Raw genomic sequence first — 15,126 nt, 5'->3', positions numbered from 1 at the left:
AAATTTGCTGAATGAATAAAACCAACTTTGAGATGCCAAATTGGGATATTTGGGCACAGAAATAATAGTTGAAGCCCAAGGAGGGTATGTGTAGAATAGAAGGCCAGAGATGGAGGCTGGAAAGATGCCCATAGCTGGGCTAGTTAGCAGAGAAGTCAGAAGGAAATAAGACAGAATATTCAGAATAATGTCTTGCAAAAGAAAGGGACATTTCAAGAATCAGGGAGCCATCAATAATGTCCAGTGCTGAAGGGAGGACAGGAACAATGAATAGTGAGACGAGCCATTGTATTTAACTAAAAAGGCCACCAGGAGCCTTAGAGCAGTGAGTGGTACCACGCTGGCTGCACAGGAAAGTGCCCCCAGGGAACTTTAAAGCTTCCAACATCTTGGCCTGCCCCACAAGAGTGAAATCCCAATCTCTGCAGATGGGACTCTGACATTGGTACTTTCTAAATGTACCCAGGTGATTTCATTGTGCAACGGAGACTGAGAATCATGGTCTTAGAGAAGGCAATTTCAATAGGGAGGTGTGGACTGAAGTAGTTTATAATGTCAAGAAGGGACTAGAGAGAGAAAACATAAAACATAGGGTATAGGTTGAATGTTTTGGAGGAAGAGAAAGGAAAAAAATCTCGTTCCGTAGACCCACAGCCTGATTGCCCATTTGGGCATGAATTTCATGACTTTCAGCTACTTCTTTTACTTCTCTGATTTCCCAGTATATTCCATAACACAACAAAGCAAGACTATATAAGAGTATAAAAGAGATTTTTCAATTTCTTAGGAGTTTCTCCTAATCAAGAGAAAATTTGGCATAAGTTGGTCAGGATCCCTATAGAATGGTTAAATTTTGAGAAGTCTGCTCAATTTTTTAAAACTATTTTAAAAGGAACCATTGTAACATATAATTGCTATGTTCTATATTTGTATGTTGACCTTTAAATAAACAGACAAAATATACTATAGTTATTATAATATGTAAGTGATATCTAATTTATATATTTGTATAACATATGTGCCATAACTATTAGATTAAATAATAAACATATCAATTTTAACTGTTACTATGATTGCTTTAACTGTATATAAAACAATAAATTAAAACATATGATAACATAAGTAATCATGGTTCCTGGGTCATCAGACATGTATTTCTAACCAGAATAATGCCTTCTGTTGCAGCTATTGAATTGGAATACTCTATAGATCTTGGATTGTCCTGGCATCCATTGATAAGGGACTGTTTGCCTACCAATGTTGAATGCAGTCGTTATCACCTGCAGCGCATCCTGGTGTCAGATACTTTCAACAAGTGGACCAGAATCACTGTGCCTCTCCCGCCTTACACCAGGTATGAATGTTTCTGCATGTAGTGAACCCAAATGTGATATAATTTTCATGTCGAATTTCAGAACAGCAAGATTAAATGTTATATGAGATTTTGTTACATGTTGATGATGCTTGCCATGCATGAATTTTTTAAAGTGCTGTAAATAAGTAAAAAAGAAATCAGTTTTTATGGTGACATTGTTCTGCGTTTTCCCCAAATCCAGGTCTTTACTGACTTTTATCTCTAGTGTATTTTTCAAATGGTATATGAAAGAAAACAATGGCCAGATCAGTAAGCTTCTCTAATTTATTATGCCAAGAACAAGTTCATTATGCCAAGAACAAGTCTTAATGGATTTAAATGGAGTCTATTTTCTGTCAGTTAGACTACTGTAAATATAGCAGTGAGTGGTATATTAAATGGATGTAGCACACAAATGTGTACTAAAATTACTGTTTACTTTTGAAATTTTGTTGTGAGCAGTATCTGGAGAATTATCACCCGGAGCATTCTTTTATGTGAAAAACAATTGTGAATGCTTCTTCCTTGTGTCTTTAAGAAATGACAGTATCTTATAAAACTGAGTGGTAGATGCTGGTAGAAAAGTTGTCTAAACTATCTGTATATTCGCTTTCGTGTTGGAGAAAAGCAGAGCATTCACCTTACCTGGTGGGATAGTGTTACATGCCTCTCTCTCTTTTCACCATCTAAGTAGAAAGATAATCAGTTGCTGCCTTTAAGAAAGAAGCAAAGCAACCAAAGCAGTCCATGGAATAGGAGTTATAGTTTGGGCTCATTATCATTCTCTCCCTTCCACAAATGAAGAAGGAATAAATCTTCCTAGCAAATGATCGTAAAATTCAGCCATTCATCTAGGGCATAAGTTTTCCTGGGATTTTCATAAATGGGATGGTTTCGGTTACTAACAGCCCAGGGCTCCTCTACAATTGCTGGCTCAGGGGTACAAGACTATATTAACTGTCAGCAGAGTTGCCAAGTTTAAATGAGATACGTGAGATTTAGTTGCTCATTAAAGGTATTGCCATGCATGAATTATTAAGGCAATCTTAATAAGTAAAATAGAAAAAAAAAAAAACTCCATTAAGGCAGTAGTCTTTTAAGTCATTATGAATTCTGTGAATTATTACCCAGCTACTTGGTAGCATTTTGCAAATAAATGACATTCTAAGATAAACTGCAGCTCATCATTATACCCTTGAGTCTTTTACGTAAAAGTGATTAATCCTCATCTTTTAATCTATCTTTTGTCTCTTGCACATACTCATAACATTTTTGACCCTTTCAAATGACATTTGAAAAATCTGATGAGCAACCGTTTCATCTTGTTATCATATTGAAAATATGCAGTTTGTTTATTATATTACCCTCCAACCTCATGTTGTACAGTGGTCTTAAAGACAACACTGGTTTATAATAAGGCCCTCTGGGTAATTCAGAAAGAAATGTGCATGGATGGAACCCAAGCCAGACCCCCTTCTGGTCGTGCTCTGCATTATGCCAAAGATCAATTAGAACAAGAGCCAGACTCAGAACACTTTGTCTCAAGCTCGTCAGTGTACTTTATCGGCTCTTACATACAGTTGCTTTTTAAATATGGTGCTTTCTTATTTTGAGCTGAACTGCCTCAACATCTGCCCAGTACTGGGAATTCAATGTGTATGTTGCCCTTCAGGACAGAATTGAGGATTTTAGTTTGTAGTTCTTCACTATAAACAGACATGATGCTGATGACTTAAAGTCACGTGCTTAAGTGGGGATTAAGAGTGACTGTGACAATGTGCCAGCTGTAGATTTGCTCACTCACTTATCATGTGACCACAAATCTAGGACACCATTATTGTTGACATAGTGGTAGAAAGAGTCAACTGAGGTTGGGTGTCCACAAATTGACATCAAACCATTAGCCAAACTGAAATGACTGGTAGTCATCAGTAGTGATTATTCATTCATTAAGTCAATCATTAAGCATGTATTTTTAAAGTATTTAATCATGAGCTAGATCTTTGTGAGGGGCTGAACTTAGCCCTGCCCCAAGGAACTTTCGGAGAAGGCAATGGCACCCCACTCCAGTATTCTTGCCTGGAAAATCCCATGGATGGAGGAGCCTGGTAGGCTGCAGTCCATGGGGTCGCTAAGAGTCAGACATGACTGAGCGACTTCACTTTCACTTTTCACTTTCATGCATTGGAGAAGGAAATGGCAACACTGTTGGACTTCTAGCGACCCCATGGACTACAGCCTACCAGGCTCCTCCATCCATGGGATTTTCCAGGCAAGAGTACTGGAGTAGGGTGCCATTGCCTTCTCTGGATCATAGTCTCTAATCCTCCCCATATACACTGATAAAGTTAGATCTTCATGAAAGGAAGAAAAAGAAAAAAAGACTGAAAAGCATTGTGGTTTAGTGGAGGGCTTCCACTTTTCAGCCCTGTGAGCTTCTAAGTAAGTCATTTCATGTCCCTAAGTTTCAGTTTCCTCATCTGAAAAATGAAGATTTTTTACCATATAAAAAGCTCATAAATGTACATGGTAATGTTTGGGACATTGTAAACATTTACTGAAATGTAAGTCATTTTTACTCCTTGGAAGAAAAGTTATGACCAACCTAGATAGCATATTCAAAAGCAGAGACATCACTTTGCCAACAAAGGTCCGTCTAGTCAAGGCTATGGTTTTTCCAGTGGTCATGTATGGATGTGAGAGTTGGACTGTGAAGAAAGCTGAGCACCAAAGAATTGATGCTTCTGAACTGTGGTGTTGGAGGAGACTGTTGAGAGTCCCTTGGACTGCAAGGAGATCCAACCAATCCATTCTGAAGGAGATCAGCCCTGGGATTTCTTTGGAAGGAATGATGCTAAAGCTGAAACTCCAATACTTTAACCATCTCATGCAAAGAGTTGACTCATTGGAAAAGACTCTGATGCTGGGAGGGATTGGGGGCAGGAGGAGAAGGGGACAACAGAGAATGAGATGGCTGGATGGCATCACTGACTCGATGGACTTGAGTCTGGGTGAACTCCGGGAGTTGGTGATGGACAGGGAGGCGTGGTGTGCTGTGATTCATGCGGTAGCAAAGAGTCGGACACAACTGAGCGACTGAACTGAACTGAACTGAACTGAAGTCATTTTTCCTTTTATGAGTTAACCACATAATCACATGTGTTAACCATATCTCGGGTTTATTACCAGACTTCAGTCAGACTGAGAAGTCTTTCTCATTTAGCTTAACAAAATGAGCTCATAGTAATAGTAAGACACTGCCTTAAGATACTGCCCTGGAGGAGCTTACAACCTGATTATGGGAAAACAAATAGCTTAAAACTAATACATACCAAATATAATTTAAAGCTTCACTGAGGAATGGTCTGAAAATGCTATAGATATTGAGTATTGAGAGACAGTGTTAAATGCCAGCATTAGAGAGGATTTTGTAGAAAAGATGGGCTCTGGCCTCAAAGAATGGCTAGGATTTAGGAGGGTAAGGAAAAGCACTCCCTAAATTAGGGGAAGAGCATGACCATGTGAGCCTGGGATAAGCACAGAGGTTGCTGATTAAAGAGGGAGCTCATATCTAAAGCTGTGGGACATTATTTGTTAGTCAAGTTGGGTTAACTTACAGTAAGCACTAAAGCGAGGCAAGGGGCTTCCTGGGTGGCTCTAGTGGTAAAGAACCCACCTGCCAATGTAGGGTACATAAGAGACACCAGAATATCCCCTGGAAGATCAACCCCTGGAAGATTGCCTGGCATGGCAACCCACTCCAGTACTCGTATCTGGAGAATCCCATGGACAGGAAGCCTGGCGGGCTACAGTCCATAGGGTCACACAGAGTCAGATGCAACTTAGCACACATGCAAAGCAAGGCAAAGAGTTTAGACTTGTGGGGAAAATGAACCATGGTGAGTTCTGAGCTGAAATTATTCCCAAGGAAAAAAAAATGGGAAAATAGAGAGACTCAAGTAAGAGAAAGACAAAGGCATTGTGATAATGATGGTGCATGATAACAAGAGTCTGGCTACAGTTAACATGAGAGTGATGAAGCAGATATTACAGGGCATTTCAAAGAAAGAATTGGTAAAACTCAGTCATTAACTTCTTCATTGCACACATCAAAAGATGACTCTAAAGTTTGAAGCCTGTGAAAATGGTGAGAAAAAGAGAGGAGTGAGCTAAAGCTGATTCCAAAAAGGGCAATATGGCAGATTTAATCAAATGATGCTGAATTAAATGTGATGGAAATATCCTTTTGACAGGGCTATGAAGACTGGAGCCCAAGGGAAGATAATAAACCTTGGAGACATGAGCACAGAGGTCATAGGAAATGCTGTAAAACTGCAGCAGCTCTCCAGAGGAGAGTATTTAAAAAGAAAAGATCCCTAAATTTAATAGCAGAATAAGAAGAACATGGTATCCAAAAGCCAAGTGAGACTAGAATATCAAGTAGGAAGAGACAATCGTCAGTGACAAATGCTACAGTGAGTTAAGAAGCAAGTTTCACAATAAGTTTACTAGAGTTTTCCAATAAGGACATAGTCAGTGACCTTCAAAAGAATAGTTTCAGTGAGATACTGGAAATTAATACAGCTTGTCTGGTGACAGAGCCCATGGGCTTAACCTATCGTACTAACTGTATTAGCACTGCATCTTTCTTGCTTGCCTATGAGTATGGTCCTAGAAGAGATAGGCAGCGAGGATGCCAGGAGTTTTGAGAAAGACTGAAAAAGTAGGAAGATGCTGAAATCAATTTTGTATCCCCTAATCTGAATCTGCCTGCTCCTCTTTAGTAACCCCAGACCTAAAAATAACAGGTAGCTCAAGTGGCATCATAGGTTCTTGAAATGTCATCTGAGAACCAGGGTGAGTCGATGGAAGGGCAGGTAACCTAAATCCACCTAGAAAGTCGGGGAAGGGGAGCTGCCACAGGAAGGCTCAGGTGTGACTTGGCTATTTAAAGTCACAGTTTGAATATAATCCATTCCCTTCTACTGGCCCTAATGACCTGACTGATACTACTGTCTTTAAAGATTAACTATTACACTTTGGAAGCCAGGTGGTTTTAGTCACAGCATGGAATATTCTTAATGTGTGCCGGAAGATTAAAGCAATGGTGATAAGCTCAAGAAGGGGCAAAAAGACTGTGGAAGGATTGGAGTGGTGGAATAGGGTTGGAGGAGACTATACTTTTTGCAGGTAAACACATTTAAAGAGGAGACGTATTTTTCTTTTTTTTTTTTAGTTTTCTGAATGTTGAGTTTTTTTTTTGTTTTTTGTTTTTATTTTTAAACCTGAAACACTGTATTAGTTTTGCCAAACATCAAAACGAATCTGCCACGGGTATACATGTGTTCCCCATCCTGAACCCTCCTCCCTCCTCCCTCCCCATTCCATCCCTCTGGGTCGTCCCAGTGCACCAGCCCCAAGCATCCAGTATCGTGCATTGAACCTGGACTGGCAACTCGTTTCATACATGATATTACACATGTTTCAATGCCATTCTCCCAAATCTTCCCACCCTCTCCCTCTCCCACAGAGTCCATAAGACTGTTCTATACATCAGTGTCTCTTTTGTCTCTGTATTGGTGTTTTTCTTTCTGGCTTACTTCACTCTGTATAATAGGCTCCAGTTTCATCTACCTCATTAGAACTGATTCAAATGTGTTCTTTTTAATGGCTGAATAGTACTCCATTGTGTATATGTACCACAGCTTTCTTATCCATTCATCTGCTGATGGACATCTAGGTTGCTTCCATGTCCTGGCTATTATAAACAGTGCTGCGATGAACATTGGGGTACACGTGTCTCTTTCCCTTCTGGTTTCCTCAGTGTGTATGCCCAGCAGTGGGATTGCTGGATCATAAGGCAGTTCTATTTTCAGTTTTTTAAGGAATCTCCACACTGTTCTCCATAGTGGCTGTACTAGTTTGCATTCCCACCAACAGTGAAAGAGGGATCCTTTTTCTCCGCACCCTCTCCAGCATTTATTGCTTGTAGACTTTTGGATTGCAGCCATTCTGACTGGTGTGAAATGGTATAGTGGTTTTGATTTGCATTTCTCTGATAATGAGTGATGTTGAGCATCTTTTCATGTGTTTGTTAGCCATTTGTATGTCTTCTTTGGAGAAATGTCTATTTAGTTCTTTGGCCCATTTTTTGATTGGGTCATTTATTTTTCTGGAGTTGAGCTGTAGGAGTTGCTTGTATATTTTTGAGATTAGTTGTTTGTCAGTTGCTTCATTTGCTATTATTTTCTCCCATTCTGAAGGCTGCCTTTCCACCTTGCTAATAGTTTCCTTTGATGTGCAGAAGCTTTTAAGGTTAATTAGGTCCCATTTGTTTATTTTTGCTTTTATTTCCAATATTCTGGGAGGTGGGTCATAGAGGATCCTGCTGTGATGTATGTCGGAGAGTGTTTTACCTATGTTCTCCTCTAGGAGTTTTATAGTTTCTGGTCTTACGATTTAAAGAGGAGACGTATTTTTCAGTGGCATTCCCACCTACTGTATCTGTAATGAAAATATCTTATTCTAAGAAAGTCATAACTAAGCATGATGTTTATTGGGTTCATCATGAAATATTCAAGGAAATCACAAGTTCATTTTTTTAAATAGATTAAACTTTCTCTGATACTCTATTTCTCTCCATCTTTATTTGTAACTTACCAGTATCTTTTGAAGGACTTTTGGCAAGTATTTATATTAGGGAACATCTTGTTTAAATGTTTCAATCAAGTTGAGGAAGTTTTAGACTTCTCTTACATGTCTATCTTCTCATACATCATTTTGATGCTTTGAATATCGCTGGTGTAAATTTACCATATTTATGCTAGTGCCTCAGGGCTACAAAACATAAAACAATTTTGCCTTGTATAAACCATGGTACTCTTAATTTTTCACATACAGAATATATTAACATATATGTGGGCATTCAGTTCAGTCACTCAGTCGTCTCCGACTCATTGCGACCCCATCAACTGCAGCACGCCAGGCCTCCCGGTCCATCACCAACTCCCGGAGTTTACCCAAACTCATGTCCATTGAGTCAGCATTGCCATCCAGCCATCTCATCCTCTGTTGTCCCCTTCTCCTCCTGCCTTCAATCTTTCCCAAAATCAGGGTCTTTTCAAATGAGTCAGCTTTTTGCATCAGGTAGCCAAGAGTATTGGAGTTTCAGCTTCAACATCAGTCCTTCCAATGAACACCCAGAACTAATCTCCTTTAGGATGGACTGGTTGGACATCCTTGCAGTCCAAGGGATGCTCAAGAGTCTTCTCCAACACCACAGTTCAAAAGCATCAATTCTTCGGTGCTCAGCTTTCTCTATAGTCCAACTCTCACATCCATTCATGACTTCTGGCAAAACCATAGCCTTGAGTAGACAAAACTTTGTTGGCAAAATAATTTCTCTGCTTTTTAATATGCTATCTAGGTTGGTCATAACTTTCCTTTCAAGGAGTAAGCATCTTTTAATTTCATGGCTGCAGTCACCATCTGCAGTGATTTTGGAGTCCCCCAAAAATAAAGTCTGTCACTGTTTCCATTGTTTCCTCATCTATTTCCTGTGAAGTGATGGGACCAGATGCCATGATCTTCGTTTTCTGAATGTTGACCTTTAAGCAAACTTTTTCACTCTCCTCTTTCACTTTCATCAAGAGGCTCTTTAGTTCTTCTTCACTTTCCGCCATAAGGGTGGTATTATCTGCATATCTGAGGTTATTGATATTTCTCCTGGCAATCTTTATTCCAGCTCAGGCTTCATCCAGCCCAGCGTTTCTCATGATGCACTCTGCATAAAAGTTAAATAAGCAGGGTGACAATATACAGCCTTGACATACTCCTTTTCCTATTTGGAACCAATCTGTTGTTCCATGTCCAGTTCCAACTGTTGCTTCCTGACCTACATACAGGTTTCTCAAGAGGCAGGTCAGGTGGTCTGGTATTCCCATCTCTTTCAGAATTTTCCATAGTTTATTGTGATCCACACAGTCAAAGGCTTCAGCATAGTCAATAAAGCAGAAATAAATGTTTTTCTGGAATTTTCTTGCTTTTTCAGTGATCCAACAGATGTTGGGAACTTGATCTCTGGTTCCTCTGCCTTTTCTAAAATCAGCCTGAACATCTGAAAGTTCACGGTTCACGTGTTGCTGAAGCCTGGCTTGGAGAATTTTGAGCATTTTTTACTAGTATGTGAGATGAGTGCAATTGTGTGGTAATTTGAGCATTCTTTGGCATTGCCTTTCTTTGGGATTGGAATGAAAACTGACCTTTTCCAGTCCTGTGGCCGCTGCTGAGTTTTCCAAATTTGCTGGCATATTGAGTGCAGCACTTTCACAGCATCATCTTTTAGGATTTGAAATAGCTCAATTGTAATTCCATCACCTACACTAAATTTGTTCGTAGTGATGCTTCCTAAGGCCCACTTGACTTCACATTGCAGGATGTCTGGCTCTAGGTGAGTGATCACACCATTGTGAATATCTTTGTTGTGAAGATCTTTTTTGTACAGTTCTTCTGTGTATTCTTGTCACCTCTTCTTAATATCTTCTGCTTCTGTTAGGTCCATACCATTTCTGTCCTTTATCGAGGACATCTTTGCATGAAATATTCCCTTGGTATCTCTGATTTTCTTGACATCTCTAGTCTTTCCCATTCTTTGTTTTCCTCTATTTCTTTGCACTGATCACTGAGGAGGACTTTCTTATCTCTCCTTGCTATTCTTTGGAACTCTGCATTCAGATGGATATATCTTTCCTTTTCTCCTTTGCTTTTCCCTTCTCTTCTTTTCACAGCTATTTGTAAGGCCTCCTCAGACAACCATTATGCTTTTTTGCATTTCTTTTTCTTGGGGACGGTCTTGATCCCTATCTCCTGTACAATGTCATGAACCTCCGTCCTTAGTTCATCAGGCACTCTGTCTATCAGATCTAGTCCCTTAAATCTATTTCTCACTTCCACTGTATAATCGTAAGGGATTTGATTTAGGTCATACCTGAATGGTCTAGTGATTTTCCCTACTTTCTTCTATTTAAGTCTGAATTTGGCAATGAGGAGTTCATGATCTCAGCCACAGTCAGCTCCTGGTCTTGTTTTTGCTGACTGTATAGAGCTTCTCCATCTTTGGCTGCAAAGAATATAATCACTGATTTTGGTGTTGGCCATCTGGTGATGTCCATGTGTAGAGTCCTCTCTTGTGTTGTTGGAAGAGGGTGTTTTCTATGACCAGTGCGTTCTCTTAGCAAAACTCTTTTAGCCTTTGACCTGCTTCATTCTGTACTCCAAGGCCAAATTTGCCTGTTACTCCAGGTGTTTCTTGACTTCCTACTTTTACATTCCAGTCCCCTATAATGAAAAGGACATATTTTTGGGTGTTAGTTCTAAAAGGTCTTGTAGGTCTTCGTAGAACTGTTCAGCTTCTTCAGCATTACTGGTTGGGGCATAGACTTGGATTACTGTGATATTGCATGGTTTGCCTTGGAAACAAACAGAGATCATTCTGTCATTTTTGAGATTGCATCCAAGTACTGCATTTCGGACTCTTTAGTTGACTATGATGGCTAGTCCATTTCTTCTCAGAGATTCTTGCCCACAGTAGTAGGTATAATGGTCATCTGAGTTAAATTCACCCATTCCAGGCCATTTTAGTTAGCTGATTCCTAAAATGTTGATGTTCACTCTTGCCGTCTCCTGTTTGACCACTTCCAATTTGCCTTGATTCATGGACCTAACATTCCAGGTTCCTATGCAATATTGCTCTTTACAGCATCGGACCTTGTTTCTATCACCGGTCACATCTACAACTGGGTGTTGTTTTTGCTTTGGCTCTGTCTCTTCATTCTTTCTGGAGTTATTTCTGCACTGATCTCCAGTAGCATATTGGGCACCTACTGACCTGAGGAGTTCATCTTTCAGTGTCCTATCTTTTTACCTTTTCATACTGTTCATGGGGTTCTCAAGGCAAAAATACTGAAGTGGTTTGCCATTCCCTTCTTTAGTGGGCCACGTTTTGTCAGAACTCTCCACCAAGACCCGTCCGTCTTGGGTGGCCCTATACAGCATGGCTTAGTTTCATTGAATTAGACAAGGCTGTGGTCCATGTGATTAGATTGATTAGTTTTCTGTGATTGTGGTTTCATTGGGCATTAGGTTAAGACAAATTATATCTATTTCCATTCCACTACTACAGAGAGCAAAGCTACTTCCAAAAATTTTGAATTCCCTCTAAGCTTTATCACTTGTGAGATTTGCTGCCAAAGTTCCATCTGAGAATCTGAGGTTTGGCTCTATGCTGTATGGCTATATGCTCTGTATGTATGCTATATATGGGTTTTAATTGTTTTAACAAATGTATGTCATTCTCCATGAAGTTATTTTGTAAGTTGTAGGAACTTTCTCATATCTGAAGGATGGTCCAGGATCCCTAGGTGGCTCAGTGATAAAGAATCCACCTGCCAGTTTAGGAGCTGCAGGAGACACGGGTTCAATCCCTGGGTGGGGAAGATCCCCTGGAGGAGGAAATGGCAACCAACTCTAGTATTCTTGCTTGAGAAATCCCATGGACAGAGGAGCCTGGTGGGCTACAGTCCATAGGAGCACAAACAGTTGGACACAACTGAGGTGACTTGGCACTCACACATGCTTATAGTATAATATAGTATAGTATACTCCCTCCTTGACTGGCAGTCCTCACACCTGTGAGATGAGACAATCTTACAAGACAGTTTCTAAAAGTCATCCTCTCCTTTCCATTCCAACGTGTGCTTGACTTCCTTCTTTTGTTCATAGTTCAGTGTCTTTTTCATCAGAGTCTCCCCCAGAGCAGAGTCTTTGTGCACCCTGTGACATGACGCACACCTTTAGAGCCCTTCACAGGTAATTCATTCACACACCTCTTACCAAAGTTCATGCCTCCTTTCTAGAGCCTACTTGTACCTGTTGGTTGTGGGCTGTGATGGTTCAGTTGAGGCTGAGTTGAGCTGACCATTGCTTCTTCCCAGGTGTACACCTATGAGTGGAATTACTAGATCATATGATAACTCTGTATTCCATATTTTGAGAAACTGATGACCTGTTTTCCCACAGCATCTAGGAGGAGCATATGAGGGTTCACATTTCTTCACATCCTTGCCAACACTTGTTACTTCCATCTTTTTATCACAGTCATCATAGGATGATGACTGTTCAACTCAAAATATAGAATAGAGAGTTACCACATGAACTAGTAAATCCACTCATAGGTGTACACCTGGGAAGAGGCATGGGTCGGCTCAGCTCTGCCTCAACTGAACCATCACAGCCCATGACCTACAGATACAAGTAGGCTCTAGAAAGGAGGCATGAGATATAAGCTTCAGAAAGTTATATCTAACTGTGGTTTGAATTTGCATTTGGCAGGTGACACTAGTGGTAAAGAACCCAGCTGCCAATGCAGGAGACTTAAGAGACACACCAGTTTATTCCCTGAGTGGGGAAGATCCCCTGGAGGAGGGCATGGCCACCCACTCCAGTATTCTTGCCTGGAGAATCCCCATGGACAGAGGAACCTGGAGGGCTACAGTCCATAGGGTTGCAAAGAGTTGGACATGACTTAAGCTCCTGAGCACTCGATGACTAATGTTTTGCATCTTTTCATGCATTTATCGGCCATTTATGTATCTTCTTTGGAGTTTTCTCCACTTTTGTCTAACACAGAGAAGTAGAGTCATGGAGGAAATTTTATGCCCAATAGAAAGAAAAGATCTTGACAAGCAAGGCAAATATGGGACACATTTTGAAATAAGACAGACACTGTAGAGCCTCTAACTCAATCTCAGAGTGCCAAAGGTTTCAACTCTGACATTGAATAGCAGAAATCAGGATAGACTTGTGTGTATATACAGCAGCAATAGGCAGGCACAGCTGTCCACAAATAAAAAACTGTTCTATTTTAGGGATAATGGTAGGAATAAGATTATTTTGTACAGGTTGAGATAGAGTTTTGAAGGGTTTGCTTATTAAGAATACAGAGTAATAATGAACCAATAGATCCTTGCCTTGTCTCTGTTTTGTGAGTAAGTCAGTATGACTTAGGGCACTGGGCTTTAACATCATCATTAGTAGAATTGGAAGATTGGCTATATTTTCTAGTCTTAAATATTTTATGTATCTCTAAGAGTAAAGAAAACATCAGGGAAGAGTGAAAAAGCTTATTAAAAATTATGTATTGTTTCTATCAAAGAACTTTTTTTCATGATGATGGTGAAGTCTCATCAGGACTTCATAAGCAGACATAGCCATTTTGAAGAAAAGAACAGATATAAAAGACCCTGAAGTAAATATCAAAATTCATTAAAAGGTGTGTAGACAGTGTGGGAAAAGTTTCCTTGGAAGAGCAATGATGGAAACCATACTATTGACAATAACATTTTACCTGCTTAGCAATGGATGTTTAATTATTATGCAACACTTATGGAGCACTTACTATGTGATGTAAATGGAGAGGAAATGATATAAATTCAGAGAAGATGCAAGGAGAGGCCTTTCAATGATGTGGAAAAAGGGGAAATCTGCTCTGGGGCCATTTTCCCCACAACTCCAGGAGCAGCAGCCGATGGTGGCTATCATTATAAGAAGCTTCAGGATAAATAATGACACCTGCCAAGGGACTTCACCAAGACACTTTAAAGTCTTGATAAACATGAACTAATTAAAGTTCACAACACCATTGTGAGGTGGAAAGTAGCATTTTCCTAGTTTTACAGACAGGGAAGTGTCAGCATGTAAACCTAAGTGATTTGGCCCCTTTACATAGTGAAGCTGTGACAAGACAGTAAGAAGTTCTGGAAGTTCAACTTTCAGACTTTCATTTTCGACTTACCTTCCAATTCATCCCTTAGTGAAAGTGTTGCCTTTTCTTATAAGACTATATTGGACAGTGTATGTGCCCATTTTACGGGGCAGATACAGTTATTTCCAAGAATATAAAATCATTACATTTGAGATGGGGGGCCTATAAAATCATCTAATTTAACCCCCTTTTTACATGTATTAAGTTACTCACCATGAGCATAGAATTTACTAGGACCGGAATATAAATTAAAGTGAAAGTGAAGTCGCTCAGTCGTGTCCGACTCTTTGTGACCCCATGGACTGTAGTCTACCAGGCTCCTCCATCCATGGGATTTTCCAGGCAAGAATACTGGAGTGGGTTGCCATTTCCTTCTCCAAGAGATCTTCCCAACCCAAGGATTGAACCCCAGTCTCCTGCATTGTAGGCAGACACTTTACCGTCTGAGCCACCAGGGAATATAGATTAGAGCCCTTATTTATCTGACTTTCATTGAACAACTCTGATTTTCACACATTCTATGCATAATATTCTACTGTTTCCTTTACTGTGGAATGCTGCAAAATTGTACAAACTGAAAGTGTCATGATCAGAAGTCCCCATGAAAGCTATCAACCCAAACAGTACATCTGGCTCATAAATCTTCTGTAAGTCTGTTAAGTGGCTACCTGGACTATGATCAGCACAGCCAGTGAGTGATCAGAAAACCAGCACATGCTACGCAGCTCTGCCATCTCCTAACTCTTAGGAAGATCTCCCTCACTTTCAGTTCAGTTCAGTTCAGTCGCTCAGTCGTGTCCGACTCTTTGTGACCCCATAAATTGCAGTACGCCAGGCCTCCCTGTCCATCACCAACTTCCGGAGTTCACTCAAACTCACGTCCATCGAGTCAGTGATGCCATCCAGCCATCTCATCCTCTGTCGTCCCCTTCTCCTCCTGCCCCCAATCCCT

The 15,126-nt window shown here is 40.2% G+C and overlaps 1 protein-coding gene across 1 annotated transcript in view; it reads left to right on the top strand.

Annotated features, from left to right (window-relative positions):
• Positions 1–15,126, top strand: part of RELN (reelin) — a 553,687-nt gene that overhangs the window by 494,011 nt on the left and 44,550 nt on the right. Inside the window, exon 46 of the mRNA XM_055590184.1 lies at positions 1,186–1,354. Within this exon, the coding sequence (XP_055446159.1) occupies positions 1,186–1,354 (169 nt within the window). The remainder of the gene's footprint in view (positions 1–1,185; positions 1,355–15,126) is intronic.

The sequence above is a fragment of the Bubalus kerabau genome, chromosome 8 (assembly GCF_029407905.1).
Source record: "Bubalus kerabau isolate K-KA32 ecotype Philippines breed swamp buffalo chromosome 8, PCC_UOA_SB_1v2, whole genome shotgun sequence".
Classification (NCBI taxonomy): domain Eukaryota; kingdom Metazoa; phylum Chordata; class Mammalia; order Artiodactyla; family Bovidae; genus Bubalus; species Bubalus kerabau.
This window is presented reverse-complemented; position numbering and strand designations above follow the sequence as displayed.